The sequence below is a fragment of the Adelges cooleyi genome, unplaced genomic scaffold, assembly GCF_023614345.1.
Source record: "Adelges cooleyi isolate 19-005CV unplaced genomic scaffold, UGA_ACOO_1.1 ACOO_flye_CR_arks_rails_tigmint_CR_PRNA_30, whole genome shotgun sequence".
NCBI classification, from domain to species: domain Eukaryota; kingdom Metazoa; phylum Arthropoda; class Insecta; order Hemiptera; family Adelgidae; genus Adelges; species Adelges cooleyi.
In genome coordinates this window covers 11,533,508-11,561,101 of record NW_026095971.1, presented here as the reverse complement: position 1 = coordinate 11,561,101, position 27,594 = coordinate 11,533,508, and the positions used below count along the sequence as shown (strand labels likewise).

General features: G+C 33.1%; 1 protein-coding gene across 2 annotated transcripts; it reads right to left on the bottom strand.

Annotated features, from left to right (window-relative positions):
- Window positions 1-37: 37 nt before the first annotated feature.
- LOC126839381 (serine/threonine-protein kinase NLK) lies at window positions 38-26,848 on the bottom strand. 2 transcript variants are annotated; one of them, XR_007685812.1, is made up of 9 exons: window positions 26,398-26,848; window positions 17,706-17,835; window positions 17,538-17,593; window positions 3,391-3,583; window positions 3,100-3,309; window positions 2,448-2,636; window positions 2,166-2,370; window positions 1,926-2,086; window positions 38-1,377 (listed from the first exon to the last, which is right to left on the bottom strand). XR_007685812.1 is itself a non-coding variant. In XM_050574684.1 (9 exons), the coding sequence occupies exons 1-9, from the start codon at window positions 26,616-26,618 to the stop codon at window positions 1,368-1,370; spliced, it is 1,308 nt and encodes a 435-aa protein (XP_050430641.1). In that variant the 5' UTR covers window positions 26,619-26,848; the 3' UTR covers window positions 38-1,367. The 2 variants fall into 2 exon arrangements, 1 of the variants encoding a protein (XP_050430641.1); XM_050574684.1 differs by having other exon boundaries at window positions 1,993-2,086.
- Window positions 26,849-27,594: the final 746 nt, after the last annotated feature.

Genomic DNA, 27,594 nt, shown 5'->3' with positions numbered 1-27,594 from the left:
AATGATAAGGCTCAATAAATCATATAAGATCATTAAATAGATTTCCTTACTATTCATTTTTATTTTTCACAATCATTCAATATTTGTTTTAATGATTTTTTCATTTCAAGATAACCACTGTATGGAGCAAATGAATTCTCTACCCAACAGTCACAATTTTTATTACTTCACATATATAACTTAGGGCTAATAACAAATTCTCTCCAGATGTTGTTTTTTTTTATTAATATTGTATTATATACAATTTATGTTCACAATAAAATTGGCTGTTAGGAGTCGGACGTATTTTTCATTATTTCAGTGCCCAAATAGAAAAAAATAATTGAGCCCAATTGTAATTTTTGCACATAAATTAAATGTGAAACAAAAACAACATAAATAAGAAGGGGAGTTAAAATTAAAAAATATTTTAACATGTAATACAGGAAACTAAAAAAAAAATTGTATACATTTTAGTAAAAATAATAAATTGCAAATATTCATATAATTGTTGTACTACAAAGCACTGATAATTAAATAAAATATTATAAATCACACTCACCATGTTTATGATAAAAATTCATTTACTTAAATATTTATAAAGCAATTTAGTAAAAAAAGTTATTAATATGTCATTTAATAAACTTAAAATATTGAGTCCGACCCGTACATATTTCTTAAAAAACTAATATTTTATGTTAACTATATATTGATTGAACAGATAGTGTGGAGCATCATTGTAATAACATTTTAAAATCTCCACAAAATTAAATGACAATATTAAGTGCGAGTTATTTCTAAATTTTACAAAAGATAATTTACAATTTCAAAAAACTCACATAGGTAGGTACAGGTATACTATTTACAAATGATTTAAATGTGCACATTTTCATTTCATTAATATTGTTTAAATCGTTTGTGTTGTACAATAAAATATATAACATTGGGTAATTAAAGCGTTTTTATGACAATATTTTCATTTTTAAATGATATACAATTAAATCACAAATAAACAAAATTGTTAAATCATACAATTTTAAAACCATGTTGCAGTAAGTAAATAAAATGATTCATAACTTTAAAAAAATAATTTCCGAATAATTAACTTTACTTAGGTAATAATCCCTTTTGTCATGTAAAAAAAAAGGGAAAAATATATAAAATGGAAAATACAAATTGGGCATGTGTTTTTATCTTAAAATGAAAAAAAAAGCATTTGGTTCACACAATAATATGATAAAAGAGAGAGAAATTAAAGTAATATTTACAATTGTATTTTATTTAGTTGTCAATTCTCGATTTCATTGCGTCATCATTCAGTCTCGGTCTTGGGAGTGCATTTTGAGATCCGGTTATCACGTTTAGAGAAACAAGGCAGTCTGCAGCGATTAAACATCACTATAAATAAAAACCCACATGTCAAGTTATTTTTTTTAAAAATTAAACTGATTTTTGTGTTTGGAAGCTATACATCAAATACTAAACCCGATAAAGTATATATTTATAAAGGAATAAGTTAATTTGTATAATACAAGAACATAGATCAGTCCAGTTTAAACTGTCGCAACCAGTTTGCAATAATAAATCAGTAAAAAAAGCCAAATTCAGTTATGTTTTATTGAGTAGGCATAAACCCAACAAAACTTTATAAAACTCATGTTGTATTATATGTTGTTAAAACTTTTGTGTCAATTCTTATTTTTAATACCTAAAATAATTAAAATTTTCTTTTTACATAAGATCTTCAATGTAAATGTTGAACACATTTATATATACAATGAACATTTTTTGTAAAACTAGAGTATTACTGAATCAATCTATGTTATAGTTTTAATACATTTTTAATAATAATAGTATTTTCTAAACAATTTTTAATTAAAACCGTGAGTGCAAATGATTAGTATTGCAATATTTTTCAACATGCTTAGAATACTGTAGACTAGTACCGGTTAGTTGAGGTGTAGTTAATTTGTGGATCAGAACTCAGAAGTGTCAGATGTTTCTCAGTCTTACCTCGAGAAACTTTTAAATGCCGCAGACTGGGGATTTATGCACAACGGCACACGATGGCTACTCAATTGGTCGCCAATGAATTTGTGAAGTTCTTCTATAGAATCATCGGATAAAACAATATGATAAATATATATATATATTAACTCATAATTCATATTTTTATTGAAATTTACCTTTGACTTGTTGCACATTTGATAATTTCTTTTCCCATTTATCATCAAATGTTTGCGGAGCGACCGGTTCATAATCCATACAAAAGTGTCTGAGGCCAGTTAAAGGTACTGTAAAACAACACTTGCACATGCAACTATGATACCTCAGGCGGCCTTCGTCAATGTATGGATGGACTAACGCATCCATTACTGACATCCGTTTATCCTAAAAAACAATTATTTTTCCTTAATATAATTTTAAATAAATTATTAACATTTCTAGTATTAATGAAAAATATTTACTGGATTGAAAACTAGCATTTGAGAAATTAAATGTACTGCTTCATGGGTCATTAATGAAGATAGGGAATACAGTAGGGACATAGAAGGTTTCTTCATGCGTCGTATGAGCATATGCGAACGAGCCGCGGGACATGCATGGGCCATGTCTTCCATTGTTGGTGTTCCCAATAAGTCTGTTATCAACTCGAGCTATAATAAAAACACAAAAATCATAAATATATATTATCTATCACAGTACTAAAAATAGTATAGTAACTTAGAAGGAAGACGTTCTAAGAAATGATACCTTGTAAGTATAATTTTCAAAAAAATTGTATGCTGTATAAATTGGTAAGTGTGATTATTTTATCTTTAATATAAACCGAAACAGAACCCTCTTTTAAAATAGTTAGATGCTGAAACCTCCTTACGGGCCTATATTCTACCGAACATTAAGGTCCTCTGTAGTATTTAGCAAGATCTTCTCCACCTATGTAGTTTTTTTTGTTATCTTATAATACAGTAATGATTTTATATATCAGATGTTTTTACTAAAAATAACTTAATATAGAAAAATATACCCAGTTCAGTGTAGGGACTTAGGCCATACAATTCTCTAATAAGTACTAAAGAGTTTTTTGTTGTAAATTTATCTTTGAGTTTAAAAACTAACTTGTTGGACCGTATCTTGGCCCTGGAACAATATTCGCCTAGTAACAAGTTCTGCAAATATACACCCGACGCTCCAGACATCTATTGCGGCAGTGTAGTGTTTGGCACCCATTAGGATTTCTGGTGCTCTGTAGTACTGTGTTACTACTTCTTGGGTCATGTGTTTTGTTTCGTCTGGTTCTTCTACTCTGGCCAGACCAAAATCGCATATCTGAAAAAATTTTCAAACAAATTATATTATTAGTACAGGTATCAGGTAAACAAAAATACTCATTGAAATGTGTTCCCGTACTTTTAATATGCAATTACTGTTTACAAGTAAATTGCCTGGCTTGATGTCTCTGTGCAATATCCGTGCCGAATGCAGATATTTAAGACCTCGGAGGATCTGGTAGAGGAAAACTTTGATGTGGTCCGGCGAAAGTTGCTGCGGCGACACGATTATTTTATGCAAGTCGCTCTGCATCAATTCGGTTATCACGTATCTATAAAGGCTACGGTTAAGGAAAATATTCGTTGCACGACAGTAATCATTTTTTTTTATTAAACTTTAACAATTCAAATCTACAACAAGCCGACCACCCTCCATGTACAGCATCGCATAGATTAGGTATTATTGAAACGTTTTATTTTGACATGCAAAACAAAGTATAGTAAAAGGGAAACTCGACTAATAAATCGTATTTTTAGAATGGTGGATAGGGATGCCTTTATTGCACATATGTTCAACGCATCTCTTTTAACGTTTAAAAATAAATAACACAACCAATGTAATAAAATAATATTTAAATGGAATTTATACATTATTTTGTATAAACAATAATTCAAATAATTTTTGTAACCAGTGTTATTGAGTTTTTCACGCATCTGCATACATGCCGCAGCAACACACGAAGTTAAATGTTTGATTGCGTTTATGACTTCTAACTTGTCTAGTGTAAAAGTATCCAGTATCAATAATTAATTATCAAGGTTCTAGTTTTTGTTGGTCGATGCCTATTCATATGTAACATGCTTCGAGTGTGCTACACTAATAATATCAGTGTCCTCTGCAGCCGCCACTCGGTTAATACTTAATTACGGGCAAAAAAAACATGGCTACTTATACTGTTGCGCACACGTTTTACGATGTACTTGTTTAAGAGGAAAGTAATACAAACACATCAATTTGTTATTGAAGTTTTTTTTACAAGCAAAATATATCGATTAAATATTTTTCATTGCCCATTGGCAGCAAAAGAACAATAGAAACCGCACGTACCCTTGGAGAAGACGGCTATCGTTATTATACAACTGCAGTAAATTACGAATATATATTATTTAGATTTGACTCTGTGTATATTTGTTTGCGGCATCACTGCCAATGGACGTTTTTCGGTAGACTTTAACAGAATATTATACGCTACGAAAAATAAATATCCGAATAATACAGTTGTATTGTTTCAATATCGACGTGAAAAAGATAGGCGTGAACCCGGGTGCAATAGTATGACATAATTTTAGATAATCGACACAGATAAACACATTCATAAAAGTCAATGATTTGATGATGAAAATAACCGAAAAAGATAATTAAAAATAATACATAGCAACGACTAATAGACGGGACAAAATATGTATTGTTGATATTAAATTTCAAACTAACCGAATTATTAAAAATTCATTAAGCGGAAAAGTGTTTATGAGAGTTTATATTTATTTTTATTTTTACCGTTTGGATATTATAATTACAACGATTATATTCCAAGACTCGGGTCATTATAATATAAGATAATAATGAAACAAAAAGAAACTACTTTGATAATTTAAATATTTAATTTTTTTTGTTTACACATTCATTTTTGTTTTAATGTTAAGCACTTGTACAATAAAAACGTCTAGAATCCTTAAATTAATACTATATATTGATATACATATGATATTAAATTTAACAAGTGAATTCATTGTCGACAAACAGCTGCGAGTACAACTGCTTAAACTGTAGGTACACATAGCGTATACAATTTTAGTGAACATATTACCTACAGCATTATAATCGGTATCCGTGGTTATAAGAGAATCCCATTTAAGAAATCCCAAGCTGCGTTTCTCAAGTACGTTGAGTATTTATCAAATATTTTTTTGGGGGTATTTAAGGTTCACAATAAAGATATTTGAGAAAAAAATACAAGACCGTAGGTCATAGGTACGAAACAAAAAGAGCCTTACTCGTGACCTTATTGCAGACGGGTATTTTGTGTAGGTACCTGCTCTTCTCTGTCGACTACCAAACTAAAAAACTACCTCTGGCACCGTTTTCATCAACCAAAAATGTCTTTTCATAGTTTTGTGTACCTACATACCATTTTTCAGCTGTGCGTTATTAACTAAGGTTTTTGTCAAACGCGCACACTCGGGATACCCCCTGGGAATGATTGTTGCCTATACAACTTTCAAGGGGAATACAAGTGGCTTGATGGCGTCTAAAAGCGGTTGGCAATAACAAAACGAACGTTGGTCGAAAGGAAAATTCGAGAAAATTTACGCAATACTCTTTATTTTTATTCGAAAACTTAAACATATTACCATCGTTCATCGTTTATATATATATACTTGCAAGTACTATTGGAACAGTATTGATATTTAAATAAAGTTTTTTTTGTTTATGAGTTAGGTATAAACTTTTGTAATAATATGGGTGTAGAGCGGGTTGGTTAAATATTACGTAACCGCCTTCGTATTTCCGACCTCGGATTACACTAGAAATCATTAATATTTGACCGAATTCACAATCCAAACGAGTTGGGTAATATTTTGATAAAAACATAAGTAAGTAAACATTAAAAGTTGATATAGTAAAATATTCTTTTTTAAAAGAAATAAAAACTAAATCAATTTTATTAAATTTTTTTTTAAATCTAGGGATTTCCTCTATGTTATTATGCATTCAATATGAAATGAAGCCGAATTTGTTAACACAAGTCGTGTAAACTCAAATGAAATTTCGAGATCATGACAATAAAGCCGCCTAAAGGGTGAATATGCCCTTGGTGTATAGGGTATACAGGGTCGCCGAGGGAAAAAGGGAGTGAAACGTTCAGACGCCACACTGCCGCCGACTGGGAAAAAGTTTTGGTCGCCACCCGCCCCGGTCGCTACATTACACACCAGAGGTTCGAGCTCCACGATATTCTATGCCAACGAGAAGGGACGCCAAATTAATAACACTGTTGTACAGCAGAGAACTATTCCGGGTAACTCTAACTCTTATTCGGTACCGCCAACAATGCTGCGATTATTCGTCGCCACCCCTGCACAGTACACGAGCACACATGCTGAAGGATCTCAAACTGCTGCTTAGTGCACGTGTGTTCTCTGTAATAGTTCATTCTCCCCCTAAAAACCGGTCTCTCGCTAAAAATATATCCACCGATCGATAATCTATACATGTTATTATTTATATATACCTACGTACCAAGAGGGAGGGTGGAGGGGATGGAAGAGCAAAAATAAGGATGACTGGTGTCTGGTGCAGTAAAAGGGTGACACACTGACAATACAGCATAGAAATATTATCGACCAGCAAAAGATAATACAACGTAGATCCCCCTTCCACAATAGCAAATTCTATAACAATACAATAAAGAGGCACATCGACAGCTATAATTTAGATTCTAAGCGTAGCGAGAAAGCTACTATTGGGTTTACAATGATAATAATACGTTTTTGTTATTATTTTTTGAAATCCTATCTCTTTAGAATTCTCGGACAGATTTCTTCGATAGATAAATCTAGTGTTTTCATTTAATTATTATTTGTATGAGGTATTGAAAGTTAAAAATGTCCTCCCGGCGCTCCTAAAAATACGGCAAGTAAACTCATTATTTACTTGTTTTTAAACTATACTCCCGGGCTATTTTAAACGTTAATTTTTACATTCTTTGTTTCCACCACAAAACAGACGACGACAGAGCCGAAAAGGGACATTAAAAACATTATAATATTAAAAAAAAAGTCGACAATATTTTACTTTTAGGATCTTAATTCACTAGTTTTTGTGCTAAATTAAAACTTAAAAGTATTGTCTATCTCCCCCCACCCTTTTTTTTGAGAATCAAAATATCGATACAAGTTTGGCTAAAATAAAAGGTTCATTATATTATAAGGTTATTATGTTATATAGCCTTCGACGTTAAAGACATTAATCAGTCTTAGGCAGCGCGATAAATCAGAATTTACCATTATTCTGCAGTAACTATTTGATTAAAAATAACTTTTTTAAAAACATACTTTTCTAAAAAAAAGTGAACTAAAAAGTAAAAAATAATTTTACTACAAGAACAATTTACCGAGCAATTGTAGCACATTTTTTTTAAAAAGTCAACTACTTTGAAAACAACCGAAAATTACTACAGTTTTAAATAATGTTTAACATCTTTAATTTTCGACTAAAAAGAAAGCGTGGGCCCTATTCAACCAAGTCAAAATTCATCGAGTCAAGTATTATGAAATGTATGTCACATACTAAAATTGAACCAAATTTAAATTATAAAATACTTACAATATAAAAAAATATCTGATAAATTTATTAGCGACTTCGTTGAATAGGGCCTACGCTTTTTCTTTTAGTAAAAATAAAGATGTTTAACATTATGTTTTCGGTTGTTTTCAAATTGAAATTAAAAAAAAATGTGCTACAATTAATTGGTAAATGGTTTTTATAGTAAAATTATTTTTTACTTTTTTACTATTTTTTAGAAAAGCATGTTTTTAAAAAGTTTTTTTAAATTTATTTATTTTATTTTCTACTTTTTAGTTCTATTAAAGGTACTTAATAATTGTGAATAGATTACTAAATTCAATTTAGAAGATTTAAATAAACATGAAATTTTTGTGATATGACCCTGTGTACGGCGACCTGGATGCCAGAGTCCCAATATTAGTACAGGATATTGTATTGTGATCCGAGATGAGTGTCTGTGCCAAGTTTTAGCCCTCTACGACATCGGGAAGTGGGTTAAATTAATTTTGCAAGATTTGAAAAATACCCGTACGTACGTGTTAGCGAGTTAAAGAAAAGCATATTGTAATAAAAATTATTAATTGACGTTTGACTGTCGGCCGTTAAGTACGTCATTACTACAAACATTTCTGCGGAGAATGTCACATATGTGGTAAATTATTTTCCGGACCGGACACGGATAGGTAACGTGAACGTGTTATGTATGTACACACGGTCAGAGGTAAGTAGAAGTGAATTTTACTGGCGCATGTGTCCGTTAACGGTTAAATAAAAAGTTGGTCATCCAAATACCTTTTTAATAGGTAGTTGTGCAGGTACCTATGAAATACATAAGAATATGAAGTAACTACAACGGAGTCAATAGAAGATAAACAATACTGTGCACTTGGGCTTTACGTGTAGACTACTTTTTGGAATTTCGAGGTTGTTTTTCATAAAATCGCAAAACGCATTTGAATCTAAAAACCTACAAAATAAAAAAATTAAACATTTGTTATTTTACTAGACATGTGAGATAGGGACTAGAGATCGTTACCCAAACGTGAAGTTTTGTTGAATATGAATTAATTTAAAACACCACAAGGACATTGGTATTAGGTACGTATTACTACAAGAAATTTGAAACTAAATAATTACATGAAATATTTGTAATTATTGCATATACTATCCAAGGAAAAAAGCAAGACTACTGATTAATCGTTACAGCAATTAAGTACGATAAAGTCAACTACTAATATATACGTTTTTTTTTTACCGAGTTCAAGGAAAAAATAAATAGTTTTTCTTTAGTGAATAAAATTTGTTGAAATGAAGCCCGGATGAACATTTTAATATATTCAGAAATATGACTAATGAAATTCACACAGACCGAAGAAATGTTAAGCCACGACAAAATAATATTTTAATGGTAGAATAAATATGACTAGTGTATGATACGTGATCAGATTGTTTACACTTTACACCCTTTGTATCCTCTACGTGACGCAGCTTCGACCCGTAAACAAACTAAAAAATAAAAGGGGGTAAGTACAAATTTAAGGTTTTTCCCCTTCTAAATATTGCTCTAGGTCATGGCCCAACCCAAAATTACGTTAAGACCATATCGACGCCCTGTACGAGGCTTCTTACGAAAACTAGCACTGTTTGTAACAATGGGAACAATAGCCCAACGGTGCTAGTCTTCGTATGAATTTGAACGGTGCTACTTTTCGTAAGAATCTGTGAACGGTGCTAGTCTTCGTAAGAACTCACGAACGGCGCTACTTTTCGTACGGGGCGTCGATACAGTCTATACAAATAAATTCTACACTATCTCATATGTGTACGCTCCGATAGTGCAAATGCAATTTTTACACTATGATACACATTATTGGTATAAGATCTCGCACACAAACGCAACGGTTCTCGCCCATTGGCAACTCGGCCGACGATTTTTTTTATTTCTTCAACCAGTACATTGTTTATAATTTTACTTTCCCACCATTCGAGTTTCGACTTGGGAAATACACGTGGTACGGGACACGCACTATAAACGTATATATTTTTGTCAGGACACTGACACATGCACAGAAGGAATACCAACGGCAGAGGTGGTCGTGGGGGAGTGGTCGCACGCAGAACGTAGCGTTATTGTTTTGCTGTTGGTTGAATGAACGATTCGCGTTCACATGTACAGAATAATTTAATACATTATAAAATATAACTGTAGACGACTGTGATAAGCGTGAATTGTTACTCTGCGCGTTCACTAAAAAGCACGTGTACTTACAAAAACAACAATCGACGGTATTATTTTCAACAGTAAACACGTTAATTGTACTAGGAAACTGGAAAGCTCGGTCTGTAGTGTTCTTTTACCCCAGGAGTCTTCGTGGAAAACGGTTTGATTGCGTTTTTTTTTCTTAAAACGAAAAAACAGCCTTGCTATCAATAATTAATACTACTTCACACGGACGATATAACAACATGTTGTAGTCAACAAATTTGTTGAAATGTGTACTTTTAGAGATCGATAATTTATTTTCAACACTGTATACCTACAAAGGTATGCATTTTTTAGCACATATAAAATGTATTTGTTGTTTGTATACTAATATTACAACAGATCATTATAACATCAGAAATACACTACTTAAGTACAGTACAATAAGTTATTCCTTTAAAATTAGCGTTTAAGATGTTTTGAAGAATATAAGTAGTAGGTATTACTCGCAAAACAAATTTTCAATTTAATAAAGGTAGTACTAACTACTAAATGTTAATAAATTATAAAAATACATTTCCGTTATCTTTAAGTTTTTAGTTAGATAGGAATTAAATACTAATAAAATTTACCAAAAATAATAATAGAAGTTTATACAATGATAAAAAAACTGATAAGTAATTCAAAGATACAACGAAAATGCAAGAGGTACTCGCTCGTTATGACTCCGGACCAACATAGTAATCAGGATTAGCATAATAATTTATATTCCTTTGGAAATGATTGTACGTCAGTTATTAATCCTAATTTGTACATGTTACTCATGGAAGCCAAATTATGGTTTTGCGAGAAAAAAGTTGCGTAATGATAGCTGATAACGCACACAATAAATAATTCGCTTCGGTGGACTATATTATTATTAATAGACTACACCCCGTCTAGGTGTACTACTCGTCGATGGACGATGTCCGATGAGTATGATTAAGGAATTATTCATGTGAAGGTGAAACGCGTGTCCGAACAGCCCCGCCGATCGACATATTTATTAATAAAGCCGAAATGCTATTGGATTTTGTCCAATACCGAAATAATATAATATTCCAATTTGGGTTTCTTTCTCTTTTGTTAGGAACACGCGCACTCGTCACGTTCTAAATCTCTCGTCCTAGGTTTTATTTCAATATCCATTTGTTCTCCTTCTCGCTCAACCGCCGAAACGTATGTGAACTAATGAATTATGTGCAATGTAGTGTGTAAGCCTAAGCATCTTGGACAATTCCGGTGGAAATTCTACGAAGAGGGTTCTTAACGTTTATGACGCACCTAAAGGATGTGCAGTCTCCGGGAGAGTGATTAATATCCATTGCGCGGTTATTAGGTTTTACTCGGTTACTGGTGGGTTTAACTCGAATTTTAGTGAATTCTGATAAAATACGACTTGGCGAGAATGGTCTCCGTACAGTGCTGTATCCAAATTCTATGAAGTGGTTAAGTCTTAAGAGGTTATAATAACCCCTTCAATATTTAACTGTCTACATATACAGTTTGTCGTTTTAGAATAAAAAATGTATACTTCTAATTAAATTTTTTTGGTGACCTCTTTTTACTAGACAATTTTGAATCCGCCACTGTCTGTCGTAAAAATGCATACAACAGCCGAAAGCGTTTATAGGAAGTACTTTCCCCTCTCGCTATCAGATTTCCTTCACCTAGCCTTGGCAGTGTTAGTCGTGCGTTTTGTATTACGAGCAGGTGACAAGCGTATATAGTAAGCGTTTAGATTTATTTAGGTTGAATCGAAGAAAATGGAACTTTTCCCTACTATATTACAGTATAAACGGCCGGTATGCACCGCCAGGTTTGCCGAACTCTTTTCTACATTGCAATATTCGTACGTTGAAGCGTGACTGGGTTCTCCGCAAACTTCCGGTTGTAGCTTTGAAATCCGGTATCGATAAATTTTTGTTTCCCAGCATTTCTAAATAATTTTTATATATAATATTATAAAATGGTATACGTCACGGTAATTTTGCCACCGCCTCCAGGCAACCGTAGCTGCATCGCAATAGCGCGTTTTTAACGATCTCCGAGTTTGCAAAATTATTAATCCTCATTTCCCGGCGTACTTGTATTACGGCCGACCCGGTGGGCGGCCGGCAGGGGCGTCGGTCGGGTTGTGTCGCCGGGCCATCTGCCTCGACCGTAGCCATGGCGACCGTATCATTACGCCGCGCCCCGGGTCGCGGCATTTTAAATTATTGCCCCGCAGTCGCTTTTCCCCCGTCGCGGCCGCCTCCGACGAGCCCATCATCCGACAGCCTCGTCGTTGTTGCACCGCTACGAGGCCGGCTTTATGACGGTGGTTCAAAGGGGCTGCGACGCGAATACACGGCGGCGCTGGACTTCCCGGGCAAAATATACGGAAAAAAAAAACCCGTACAAGGGAATCGCGAAAGCGGCGTCGGAACAAAGGGAATGATGGCGCGACATTCGACGTTAGATTTTTCACCCTAGCAATGATTCGGTGTACACGGCACCCACTGAATCACTCGCACGTATTTTCGGGGATCAATATCTACACGGTGCGGGACACGTTGCAAATAGCCACGACGCCGGGGATTTCTATATTATAAGGGGGGCATATGTATGCGACAACGGTGTGCTTTACGGCATGCCGCGGACCGGAGCCTTGGGTCGCATCGACGGCCGGAATGCCCTTGACGGGAACGCCTCATTGTCGCCGTCGACTCCGGGGGAATGCAGTGCCGGATATCGCAGCCGACGTTCGGGTTATCGTCGCGGCATACATATAACACGTCAAATAATATGAGTATGTTCCACGGTAACGAGTTACGGGTACAGTGAAAACGGAGAGTAACAAGCCTTCCGACAGAACGACGTAGGCAACCCGGTCGTTTGATTGAGCGTACTAGACAAGACGAGTACCTTGGGATCGAGTAAAAATTAAAATGATAATAGTACCGAAAAAAAACAATTCTGCGGGCACACTGTAAAATAAACTTCCCGTTCATGTGCGGGATGGTCGGTCGAATTACGTCTCTCTCTCACCGTTTTTTATGATGCGCACGGCCGAGGCCGAGGCACAACTAATATCAACTGCACGCGAATCTATCCGGTACACTTCGCGTATCAGCACGCAAAACCGACCGTGTCGAGTCTATTCGAAAACAGAATAACCTAAATACATACGCGCATAGTTAAAATATAATAATAGTACTATATATATACAATACGATCATCCCAGTTTTTATAGTCGAGGACTAGTGTAGTCTACAGGGGGAATACTCCTACCCTACCCTACTACCTATTATGTAATGGAGAATGCGAAAAAAAAAACAAGCGAAGAAAAATTCCTTATCGACCTGTCAAACGCATAGCAGCTGATTCCTACAATACTCGTATGAAAAATGCCGAAATGCAAATTCGCGATGATTTAATCGCAGTACCTATATAATATACTATTTATAACAAGCATATATACTTAATATTTTGTATTTAATATGGTTTTGCTCGGTCAGGATTCAGGGCGATGCGCGACGGCGGCACAGGTCAATTACACCTGGACAACAACAACAATTTTCCCGTCAAGGTTACCAACATTTCGACACCTCCCCCGCTACGCCTGGACTAGTGCACTGACTCTACACTGCAACATACTCTCGGATATAGTATAGTAGCCGCATTACATTATTCTTATATATATATAATGTATTTCGAGCGGGGGACTGGGACGAACACAAACACACACGGAACGTCTTCGGCCGGGTCTATGGGTCTTTGTACGATGAACCAGTTTTCCCCTGTACTCGCTGTGACGCCGCCTCGCCCAACACGCGGCAACCGCTGCTTCCTCTGAGCATATTTTTACACATACACAAACAAACGACTACAGCCGGTGAAGACGTTTTGGGATTGTTTTTATACGATAACAATAGACCGTCGTTGTGTCGTGTTTTCCGCCGGCCACATCATTAAGTCATCGAGAAATTTAATTTTACAACACGGACACATCTATCCACACTACTAGTGAACGACAAACAAATATAATCAATAATCTACCGTTGTCGTAGTTGACGAGTCGTAAACGAAGAGAAATTTTTCATTTTCCGACTAGGTTTAACGCTACGTGTACTATCCGAATTACAAACTAGGTGAAAGTCCGTCGGCGCGCGTTATTGCTCTTATTATTATTTTTATTAATAATATTTCATTGCATCGTACTATTGAATTGTGGAAAAATGTTTTAACGACAAAAATGGTAACAGAAAAAATTCCGGTAAAATCGGTCAACAAGGGCGGGCCTAAGCGTTTCCATACTTATAGCGCTTCGCAGTGCGACGTTTACCGGTTGACCCGCTGTATGTTCCCCACCACCGCTACCGCATCAAAATAAAATACAAAATTAAGCAGAAAACTATTTAGCGAATATTATTCGTGTATTCGGCGTTAACCCGTCAATTTATTACAACAGAAAAGAGATGATAATTGAAAAACGTTCATTAATGCTTATTGTAAATTAAAATATAAAAACCGTTACGAAATTTGATATTAATGCAGTGAAAAACACGAACCGCATGTATAGAAAAAATTTAATTTGTTTCGAAAAATACGAATAATACAAATTTTAATTTTTAGTCAACGCTTTACTTAGATTGAATTTTTTTTCGTTTATGTGAATACGGTTTTGGTACAACTGTCAACCTTGAACCTGTATTTGTATCATTACAGTTCATGTCCATAGTCCATAATATATTATAGAGATCATCAGTGGCAATTACAGAACTACAATTTTATAAATCCATTTATAAGTAAAGCTTTTTATAAAACAGTTATCGAAAATACTACAGTAATGCGCAAATCGTTAGTCGTGCACAATACATTAGTTGTTAACATTTTATACTTGCCAGCGATTATATCTAGGAATATTTGTCATTATATAGCAATGTAAACACAGTCGCTGATAATTGTTTTTAATTATCTACGAAACTGAATTTGAACTAACCTATTTTTCATATAATAACGTTTCGTTCGAAAATAACGTTGATTTCAATGAGAGCATTGACAAAATTACTAAGTGAATTCGACTGAATCAATCAATATACAGAAGTAACTATATAACAATAGTTATTATTAAGCGTTTGAAAAACAGAATGATACCAAATAATGTACGGCCAACATCAGATTAAAATAATTGTACACAAAAAAATTTCAACAGTAACTTTATTTATTTTACTAAAAAAAGCTATAGCAACCAACAACACATTAAAAAAAAATGGATTTGAACGTCGAATCTCTTAACTAAATAGTATTTCCACATGCATATTGATTATATGCATATTCAAGTCTGGCAGTTTGCCTCGATTTTTAAAACGTACAATACAGGCAAAACTTTTGAGAAGCATATTATGTATTAACTGGAGAAAATTCCAAGATATACATGTGAGAAAATAATTACATGTTGACGTCACTAACATTTTCGGCTGATTTACTAATAAGCTTTAATGTATGTAACATTTTGAACTCGATATTTCTACAATCCAATGACGTTAAAAATGAGATATACGCAGCTAATATATAGAACATTGTGTTTCAACAAACCACCAATAAAGGATAAATTAAAACGCATTATGGCTAATCGTGTGAAAAAAAATATTAAAATAATTTATTGTTGGTTGGTGGCCGCTGTGCTATAGAGAACCTGAATATTATTGATTAAGGCAGATGATAACGGGGGGAAATGTACTCATTATAAAATGAGGGCTGTTACTATATGCTCTCTTACAAAAAAAAACCCGCATATAACAACAATAACGTACATTACATGTCCCAGTCGACAACTGGTTTTTTGGCTCAAAAACCACTAACCACCGACGACAAAAAAAAAGTATATACAAGCTAATGTACTTACATGAGACACATATACACACGGCAAGCAAGGAATAACAACCAATGGGAAACGCGCTAAGTTGAACGACCTTCACCCTCGCCTTTTCGAAAACGGTCTGCCAATTGCCCATTCGGGATGTAGCGCATACCCAACCCACCGCCGCGCCGAGGTTTCAGTGTGCTCTAACAACTACACACTGCAAAGGGTATTGTTCATTGTGTTAAAAAACGGCTTTTTCAACTTACATATCACGTAGTCGCCCCGAAAACACTATTTGAGGTCCTCGCTAGCGCTCGGTGATAAAATATACGTTAAAAGATCATCGGGCCAATAAAAAAAATGACTTTGTAAAAGCTCAGAAGATGCAAACAGTGAGGTAGAGAAGTAACTGAAATTGCAGAGGTCCGCATATGCCTAAAATTTAAGGGGTGATTACAATTTGGACAAAACACGTATTCGATGAAGAATTAATTAAAAAATATGACAATGGTGTTGATCTAATATTTTAGGCGGGAAGGAGTGCAATAACTGGTTGGGTACGCCGTAGGTCTAAGTTAGCACTTATAAATTTGTTTCATACATTTTCTAAGTAGAAATAAAATTGATTTTGGAAAGGGATGTGGCTCTATCGTTTCGGTTTGTAAACTTACTAAACTAAACAAGTTGAGTAATGAATTCGAAATCGCAAAATAAAAGGCAAAAAACAGAATACCATATTTTGAAAAAATATATTAATCTAAATTATTAAAAATCGATTGAGCTATAAAAATAACGGTTAAGAAATTTGAACTTGTGGATGTGTGGCCAAATTTCGATCAGAACAAGCGGTTTTCTTGTCGAATAAAATCACTAGTCTGGTCGCGCTTTCTAAAGAGGTGTGCGGATTGTTTTTTGGCGAACTACTACTGCTATTGTGAGTGATACTTTAGTCTTTGTTCGACCGAGTTCAATGGAGAGTTTGAAAACAGGTGTAGGTTGTCCTAGACGTTATTATTAGAATTTTAACATAACGAAAATGTTAGAAAAACGCATTCGACGCTGCCGAGATCGTAAGTATGACGGTCATTCATTATGCACTAATAATTTTAAATTCGAATATATACGACTCGATTGTCGGTTATTTTCTCTACTGCGACGCGTGTACCTCAAAAATAATATGTGAAACAATATAAACTACTGGCATCTCGTGTGCACGAGTGCGTCGCAACTACCGAAACAAAAGGTCCTACTACCCTAGTACTGTAAACGCGGCAAAGCAATACAAACAAAATACCTCACAGTCTCCCTGACACTATGGTCAATGGTAGGTTGTGAACCTAAAATTCCGTCCGAATATAGCTGCAAAAATAATATTAATGATATTGTGCGTGTACACATAAAAAGCATGCGTGTGAGAGACCGCCGTTACGACAGCCGCCCAGTCTAGGGCGAATAAACCAGCCACATAATATTATGTATACACTACACTAAAAGACCTCTACGAGAAACAAAGAAGAGACAGGAAATACTGGTTTATAATGGCGAGGTAACATTGTTATACACCCGGTGACTAATGCGTATTAGCTTGATAGGAATGCACGACGGTCTTCCTATATAATACACACCGTTCAGTACGAGCAGGCCGCTACCGCCACCACCACCACCACCGGCTGCAATAATAATGAATTATAAAAATGGCATCGAAAAATGCATCAGCAGTGAGCGTGCGTCCCTCTACCGAAAAAGGGATGTCCCGAAACGATGGTCGGCTTTTTTGCCTGGTTGATCCATAAATGGAGTGGTTCGGCGAGTGATCTATATTTTGCATTGTGTATACGAAAAGGATACATTTCTTGAAAGAAATCCAAATGAGGCGGTTGCAGAATGTCAAGGGCAGACAAGACCTATATGAGGGAAAGAAACAACTTTATTAGTTTTTTCCTGTTTCGTTTTCTTTCTTTGCGTTTCAGTTAAAACTGCTAGTAGAGTAGCCTTTTAGGTTATTCGTTCACTTACATTTTCATGTTTGAAATTGCACAACATTTTCAGTTCTCTGAACACTCTTTTCGAAGAGACTAGTGATTGGAAAACGTTGGGCAGTTTTTTTAACGCTACTCGTCGTCCGTCTCGGGGATCCGTTACGGCCCTGCAAACATCAAATAAAATACATATTTTAATTGGTTATACAGACAAATAATTATTTCCACGCCACCCAGCCGTCTTTAAAATACAATTGTTTTTAATAATAATTAATTAGACTAGATGATATCAATATGACCTTGCTAAAGGTTGATCGATGATTCTATAATTACAATGTATCAATATTTTGAATAAGACATAATAGGTTTGGCAAAGATACAAAAATCTGAAGAAATCGCCAGGAGCTCATAGTGTGCTTAGTCGTTTCAGTGCATACAAAACGATTTGGCGGACATCGGTTTCGTGTTGTTGCTTACCCTATGGTCAAGGACATATTTTATCCCATTGTTTTCTAGTTTAATACATAAAAAAGTAAAAGTAATACAGTCGGTCATAATTTGAAATACGACTGTATCTGGAGCATGTGATCTGAATTCGATTTGTTTTTAAATGTATGGTTAAGGGCTTACAATCGAAGGATCCGCAGCCGCTTTCAAAACGTGACTAAATCGAAATGATTGTAATGCGTGCCAATTGAAATTGGGGTGGAAATGTCAGACCGGTTTTGGGAGATACATTTGGATGCTATCCACGTTATACATTAATTTGTATGTTAACACAGGTAGGTAAAACACCGTAACAGCCCGCAGGTTGTTCAAAAGGTTGACGAAGGCTACAGACTAAGAGCGGCACTATCTTGTCCACCCACGCACTACTCAAACATGACAACGAGTGTTTCTAGATAGTTTTCCGTTATCAGTTTAGTTGTCGTACCTAAACGTTATCAGTTATAACACCAAGTAATAAAAATTGACGGAGTTTGAAATTCCTTTTTTCTCTGAGGAGGAGATTTTATAGGTTTCTGAAAATTGTTTATCATAGTTATTGTACGAGGAGGCTTCTAGTGCCAACGCCATTAAATAAATCTTGACCGATGCTGATGAGAAAAGAAAGCGTATAGATACTATGTAGACTGTAGAGGTTTCATTGTTATGCTTTCGATTCATATTAAAATGCCAAGTGGAACAAAGACTACACAACGTTACGTCCCGTTTGAAGATGACGACAAGCGCTGCGTTTTCCGGTCGAATACCGTTCTGTTGGCCTATCCTATAGACCGCCGGAGTTATTATTCGTTATGTCTCTTCGTGATTTCTATGTAATAAGCATTAGGCACAAAAATTAATAACTTCAAAAGGGTTATTTTTTTATCCCTTCGCCACAGTAATAATCTCGGTCTTTATGTCATCATTAAAATGAATGCGTTGTTATTGTTATATTGACATTTGTCTTTTATTTATCCTTTTTTTTTTTAAGTTTCGGTCAGTAGTTACATCGTTTTAGTAGTAGTAGTTAGTTGCAAGCTCGAAGGTCAAATGTATAATAACTTCGATGTGCTCTCTCGCCATCAGGCATGCTATCGTGGCTTTCTAGACCACCGCACTATTTACACACATACTCTTTGAATTCAAAAATGACGTACTATCTTTTTCTTGGTGCGCACTTAACGCACATACCATGTAATGACTACAGTAATATTTCAATTTCACTGCACTGAAACGACGAAATAACGGTTTTGAAGTTTTTAGACAGTTTTTTTTAAACGGTTTTCGCACAATGTTGTACCCGGTGTGTCGTGGTGTGCACACAAGGTTATAGTTTTTGCGTAATCCCATTTGACACCTGTGTTACTACTGGCTAGATCCGCAGGTGGTTCTCTTTTGTCGGCAAATTGTTCTGTTCTACAACACCGGTTAAATTTTATCGATGGCCAAACAGTATAAGTATAATAGATTGACGACAATATTGTATGGTTTTTAAAAACGTATACTGTTCGTCGAAGTAACTCGCGTGTTAGAAGATTAGTCAATTAAATAAATTGACAAACGGACGTCTCTAAAAGAATGAGCATTCTACATGAATCTCTTTAAATGTACATTAAATCAGTCGCACACTTAGTACTTTATAGAAAAATAAAAATACAGTTTCTTTCGCGGGAGGTTAGTGTGCTCTGTAACGTTATAGGCGCATGCGCACTTATTAAAACGAGATGATTCCCTTGTGTCCCATACGTTTTACTCTTTCAATTTTGTTTATTATTCTGTTCTTTCTTTCGTTTTTTACATCATAGTCATTATAAAACCCAACGAACAATGACCCTTCCTTCCACACTATAGCCGTGTAGTACACCAAGGCAATAGTTGGAACAGTTGGTCTCTAAACGGTGCGTATGCGTGCACCAGATTTACAGTGGTAAACCGTAAATATCGATTCATTTAAACCGACCGTAATACTCATCCGCCCACTACAAATACTCAGTTGTAGGCACTGGGTCGGATCGCTAAATTAAAATTGTTTAAGTTAATTGATGACATTATAATGTCTACGAGTTATATAATTTCATTTAAATTCAACAATAACCATAGTATTAGACCTTTTAATAATTAATTAACGATTTTTTATATAATAATTTATAGATGTCTAGCTATTATATTTGTTTGTACAATACCTTTAAAGTATATTTATAAAAGGTTTGATACATTTAACAGCGGTAAACACGATGTTTGCATATGATGGAATTGTTGACGTTGATAGATATATAAGCTTCGATTGACTCATTTAAAAAAAAAATAGGCGTGTTCACTTGTTTTAATAAATGTAGAATTACATCAACATTGTGCATTTAACTGTATTCCAAGGGTATTGTAATATAGTTTTATACTTTTTGTAATTTAGACGTTTTTAGGTATGATTTAGACGTGTTGAATTTGACCGGAGGACTATGCCAAAGGAATATTCAAGAATATCGTTATTATGTGTATAAATAACATTTTCTTATGTAATTAATTTACAATAAATTAATTTTTATACGCAGCCAGTATGATGTCAATGCTAGTATTTACAATATTCGTTCATTTGCAATTTTAGAAAGCGGCAAAACAAAACGAAAAATTATATTGCAATGCCAATCAATATATTATACCAGCTCTGTTGTCAGTAAAATAGTATTTAATGAGTGTACTGATAGAAAACCAGATAAATCAACATAATTAATCAAAGAACCAATATTTTTTGCTATTCTTGTTATTATAATGTATAATATTGTAAAGTACTTTAATCAAATAATTTTAAATTAAAACATCAAATAGAGCATTGAGGTTAATCTCAACGAGACTTGATTAGATTAGTTTCAGTGTCTTCATTAAATTAACGCGAATCAATTTTTATAAAAGTTTTGGAAGTTACATACATCGTTAGAATTTTTCAAATATTAATTAAAAACATAACTTGTTCAATACATCTATAAAAATATCTGTATACCTAGATGCAGTCGAAGCATAACGTATACAGAACCCCAGTTCCTATGTGTTTTGGTTCGTTGGTTAGACCGATATAAAAACTAGAGCAACCTTAGAAGTTGCGACAGAGACCTTACCGTGGTGGGTTACTTGTTGTTAACCCACTTACAAGCTATATAAAAAGTTCTGCAGTATATAAGGGCACTACTTGTTAGCAATTACAATATTGCCATCGTTGCACTACTCTTCTATGACTAAGAACAAAGGAGACATAAAACATAAGATCTCTAGCAAAAGCTTAAAGGACAACTAAAATATAAATAATAAAAACGTTGTACCATTATTATTACTTAGCGGTCGCATAACAATAACGTGGCTGCAATTACGTAACAATAAAACACCTGCGAATAAACTAGTCTAGGCTAGAGCATTAGTAAATAACTTTATTCTACAGGCACCTGAACGAAATCAACCGTTATAATAAAATCGAAAGATTTATTGAAAAGAACGAGCACATTTTATTATTTGTGCACAAAGAACCCAGTAATGGAATTCGGGAGAAGAACGGCCACGGACTATGGAACTTTTTCCAGACACAGCAGCTGAGGAGTCGAGGTACCTAAAAAAGGTCCAGACGTCCCCAATAACTGGTCGGTGTATTTCTTTACTAGCATACAGATGTTAGAGATCAACTGTAAGCATAGCTATAGACATTGACACCTGCTACCACAGGACAGACATCCCTTACAATCTCTCGTTCTTGAGGTACACAGTCGGTCTGTATAGCATAGACCCAAACACCCACGAAAAAAAATACCAAAAACAGGTTTGATCCCTCTTTAGACATAACATAATATGCTCACATCTGGTTTCCCTGTTCGCCTTGGTTTAACAATTTAGACCCGACACCGTGTGGTTCCGTGCACATTTCGTCGTTTATGTATCTTTGTTGTACCAAACAGATAAAGGCACCAAAGAAAACAATTTCAACGACATCACTAGAAATCGGACGCGGCGCACGGATAGCTCTAAATATTTTAGTTCCTCGCATTTTATACTATGAAATAATAATATAATTGTTATCATTTTTTAACACCGTCAATTAAAATAGTAGGTCATATTAATCATGACTACATAGTATACGGCGGTGGTATAAGTTAATGGTAAACCTACTTAATAACATTATCAATGTTGTCTTGTAGGACTTCTACGAACGCGCCACCGGACTGTGCTTTCAGACTTCCTTTACGCTATTCACTATATAAACACCACGTTTTTTATGCTTTATCGTCCTAAACAGAATATTAATGTTTGTAACACAGAACACGCGACCTACTAAACAAATTAAAATTACGCTTTAATAACAAATTCAGGTGATTTGTTATTTTTAAAAATAATTACAAAACCAAATCACAGTAGCGACTCCAGTTGTGTTTTGTTGCATTCGATTACAAAGGAAAACTAACGTCGAAAATAGAAATATTTGTTTTGTTGAATTATAACTCACCCAATACACAATATAATGTATGTAGAATGAACATCTATGAAAAATGCTAAAAAGGAAATTATGTACAACTTTAATTGGACACATTATAAAGGAACGACTTATGAATAATGATAATGACGGCTTAGACATTTTTTACACGTCGATTAAGAAGAATCGAAAATGATAAATCACAGACAATTCCTCGGAATAATTTATGAAGTAAAACGAATCAGTTCTAGAGTAGAAATTATACATTGTATTAAATCAATTGTTTAGCCGATTTTTAAGTACATTACTAGTGCTTACACCGAATTCTTATAACCTTCAAAACGCACAATGCTGTTTTATAAATCATACGTGACTTAGACATAATTGTTTTACAAATTTTGTTCAGACAACAAGTGCAAGCGCCATAATACATGCGTATTAAATATAAATATTTTAACTTTATACAGTAAAGCAGTTTAGTTGTTCTTAACTCATTTGTAGGTCATCGCAATAAATAAAAAAATAACTTTATATGTTTTGTTATCATTGACCCTATAAACGGTTTAAACATATTTGTTACGAAATTAAGATACAATATAAGTAAATTAGTTTTAAATGACAAGTAAGAAAAATGATAGAAGATTAATATGATATAATATATAATCAAAGACAAGGTTTAAAACAATATTTGGCTAGAAGACAATGCTTTGAAACTTCAATAAATGAAAAAACATAAACTAAATACAGTTTACAAAATGCAAAAGTGGCCACGTAGAAATAAAACTAATGGGAAGTTATTTAAATTATAATTTTTCTATTATGTACTTAGTAATGGTATATAATAATTATTTATTGTGCAATTAAACAGGGAAAGCTAAATAATATTGTTTATTAGTTATTATTTATATTATCAAACTTAAGAATTAATGATAAATTATTTAACACTTATGTCAGGTTTCACAAACCTTTATTAAAAGTTTTAAGGAATTATTACACTTATTAATAATAACACTTCTTGTAGTTCCTAAAATAGTATTTAGTGTTTTATGATTGGTATAATAAATTTGTAAAAAAAATGGTATATTAATATTTTTGTACAACCCACCATAAGAATATAAAGTATATAAGAAGATAAATTGCTCCAGTAATAATAATGAATTATTACTTATTAATATAAACACAAATACAATACATAATTTGAACGTGCCTCAGTTCTGATTTTATAATTAAGTTTTTTAGTTTTGATGCGGAGCTTATAGGGCTATTGGATTTACTATAATGTGAGTTTTTCTTTAGTCTACCAACTAAACATTTTTTTTTTTAAATTTATTTAGAACATTTTGGTTGACATCAAGGTTTTAGATAATTTGGATAGGTTTGGTTGATAATTTTGATAATAGTTGCTGTTGGTATCCAAGAAGCATAGATATCTTAATACGTGGACTGTGGTGTATCCAATCAATAGAGATATAACTCAATATTAGGTGATTTACATTATTTAAAAAAAAATGCAAAGTAGTTATTTGCTTCTTGATTTAAAATAAAATTAGGTACATGTTAAAGCTTCAATATGAATCTGAGAATATGTTTTAAAATGGTGTGTTAATGTATATTTATTTTTAAATTTTTGTACCTGGATCCACAATAACTTTTTACCGTTGGATTGATTTCTAAATGTAGCAAATAATAGATCAGAATTCGTACACAAATTACTCCTTTTTAATTTAAACATTATGTTACAGATCTGAAGTAAAAAAAATCAAAACAAAATATTGTCAACCCTTTCCTATTGGGATCTGAAAATTGTACCTAGTTTGTAGGAATCTTCAAGGAAAATCTTAATCATCTAACAACACAATTGTATAAATGTAATTATACATACAAAGTAAGGGTAATTATAAATACATTTATTAATTATGTAGTGGTTTCTATGTATATTTAAAAAAAATTGTATGACCTATAGATTTATATTAAAATTTATTTTTTAAAAGTATTTTTATCATTTTCAGTTATAATAATTACAAAATACTTCCTTAACCCTTCTGTGTTAGCCTTTTAAGGAATTCCTTATTTTATCATAATAAATTAAGAATTAACACCTGGTCACCTAGTAACACCGAGTCTAACGTCATTTAAGAATAAATAAATGTTAGTGAAACTGTTACAGACAATTTAAGAAAAGCATTAAGACATAGTTAATGGAGTATAAATATGCTAATTAACTGTATCTATGCTGTCCATAAGTTGATTATCAAAGCACCAAAAGCAAAATATACCTGTTGAGTTTTTAAAGATCATATATTAAAAGTAGTTTTTTTTTATAAAACTAATTGTATTAATTATGAAATTTATATTTTGGAACTATAATTTTGTAAATTAGTAATATAATTCGATAATTCATTTTGGTCAGAAATTAAAAAAAATTAATAAATACCTAATAGTTTAAATGAAAAAATATGACATGGTTGATATTTATTTGTACTTGTCTGTTTATAAGCTTTGTATCCAAGAAGTAACACTACATACTACAACTAATGCGCATATTATATAAAATATATTATAATATACCATTCATACAACTAAATAAAAAAGTGTCTATACATTTTATTTTAACTATTAAATAAAAAATTTAGGTTTAGATAAATTAGCTTAAAGAATTTTTTTATCACACATAAATTTAACAATTAGTTGGATATTCTTTTACTAATATATGATTATGAAGATAATTTGGAGGTTATCTAACCTAAAGTTTTGGAAGACTTCAATTGACATAAAATGTTGATCGTTAGGTCATATTTGTATGTTCAGGAATAGTTGAAAATTACAGGACATATAATACATGAGTAGAGCCATTGTGTTATTGAACATTTTTATTTGTAGACAGTATAAATAGAATTTAAGAGGAACGTATATCCCCTATTTATAAAGAGATAAGTATGGGCAATTTTTTGCAAAACCTTATTTAAAGCTTAAACTGTACTTAGTTAAATATTCTTTTCGTCTAAAAGAAACACACCTATAATGAATTCAAAAGGTGATAACATTTAAGAAACAATGACATAACCTTTTTTAATATGTTCATTCTACAGCTTTATACTTGATGCTAAAAAAGTCATTTTTTACTTAACAAAACAGTTAAAACTTTTTTTCTAAAAAATATGGATGTCATTGTCTCTAAAATGTTTGTTTTCTTTCTTTTTTATCATACCTAGGTATTTCTACTTCAAACCCATCATAGTCCAAATAAAACGCATTCTGCGTAGTCAGGTTTTACGCTAGGAAATTGGGAGTATAATATTCTTTCAAGTAGAATTTGGAAGTAAACAAAATAATAATTTTTTATATGTATTTAAGTGAAATATCTACATTTTTTTAAAAAAAGGTTGTCTACTCATTTGGTACTTAATATTCACACCTTACTGTGAGTTTACGATACATATAGCTCATATAACTTCATATCATTTGTAATTATTTGTTTAAAAAATTATGAAAATTGTAAGTATGAACTAGAATCTATTTGTTTTCTTTGTTAATGGAACAAACTCAACAAAATATAGTTTGTGTCAACAAAGTATAGTTTGTGTTACCAAAAAGTGTTTGTGAAAAACCATAGAAATTTGACGCAGCTGCCTCTTTGTGTACACTGGCATGTTATTGTGACATGGACTATATTATAATAACGTAAAAGTAAAATGTATTAAATAAATACAGTACTCAAAAGTCCAAACTCGTAGAAAAAATGTATTTCATTATGAATGGTAATAATTTTCATTGTACTTATAGGTCGTATCCTTACCAGACTACTCCAAATGCTCCATATCCAATTGGTCGGTCCGGTTTGTAATCAACCGAATGCGTAGTAGCTGATTGAGCTGTATGATGCGATGATTGTTGTTGAGCGTGAAAAAATTGTTGTGAAGTATTAGCTTGCTGGTGGTTGCCGACTGGCCCGTTTGTCGAGCCCTGCATCAGCGACATTGACACCCTCGAGTGTCGGCTTGGGCCGACCACAGCCATTACAAAACACTGCTCACGGTAAATCCAAAAATCCCAAACGGTCGGTTTTGGTCATTTACAAATTAAAAAAAGTGCACAATATATTGCTATTCAAGAATTTAATAAAAAAAAAAAATTGGCAGTTATATTAGTCTTCTTTTGTGATAAGAGAACTACGAACAAGTACAACCCAACAACCGAATCAGATACCTACTCCTCGACCGACACTGGACGACTGAATGGGAATGGGTATTGGGTATCAAACAAATAGCGCATAGAAAACCAGGCGAAGAGAACAACAGCGCCAGCAGGCAGCAGGTCAATGGATGAGATAAAAGGAAACAGTGTACCCACATTCTATATTACGATTACCATACATTCGTTGTTCAATACACAACTGTACAGTAATCATTGTGCAATATGCGAATACCTACGGTATTCGAAAAATGACACATAATATTATACACCTTTATATTATAATTTATTATACATAAATAGTATAATATTTATAGAGTACATCCTAGATTTAAAAATACAAAACGTACTTTGGGGAATAAATAGAGAAATAGTTACAAATAAAGAAATGTGTAAAGGATTTGGCTGGCCCACACTAGATTAACATTAATATAATCATAAGCAATTCAATACATATAGGAATGAATTGAGCAGGATTTAAATAATGAGAACACCGCTTTATTAAAACAATTTTATTATAAGTTTACAACGAGTATAACAATCTACATATAATTATAAATATATAATCAAAAAGTAAAAATAACAAAGAAAATTTGATCTGTATTATAACTACTAGTCAAGAGCCTATATTAGAAAGTCTATATAAGATTCACTAGTAATATTTTTTTACAGGTAATTTTAAATTTAATATTCTGTTTGTAAATTGTACCAGTTTTCAAGAAAATAAAAAAAATAATAATGTATGTTAAAAATAACATTATTAAAATAAGGGCAAATTTATAGTGTATAGTATTGAATTTTG

Excerpts from the sequence above, each read along its gene's own strand:
- LOC126839381 (XM_050574684.1), bottom strand. The coding sequence starts at position 26,618 with ATGGCTGTGGTCGGCCCAAGCCGACACTCGAGGGTGTCAATGTCGCTG. Across the intron at positions 2,637-3,099 it reads GCCAAGATACGGTCCAACAA|CTCGAGTTGATAACAGACTT; the intron begins GTTAGTTTTTAA and ends TTTTTATTATAG. Across the intron at positions 2,371-2,447 it reads AAATGCTAGTTTTCAATCCA|GATAAACGGATGTCAGTAAT; the intron begins GTAAATATTTTT and ends ATTGTTTTTTAG.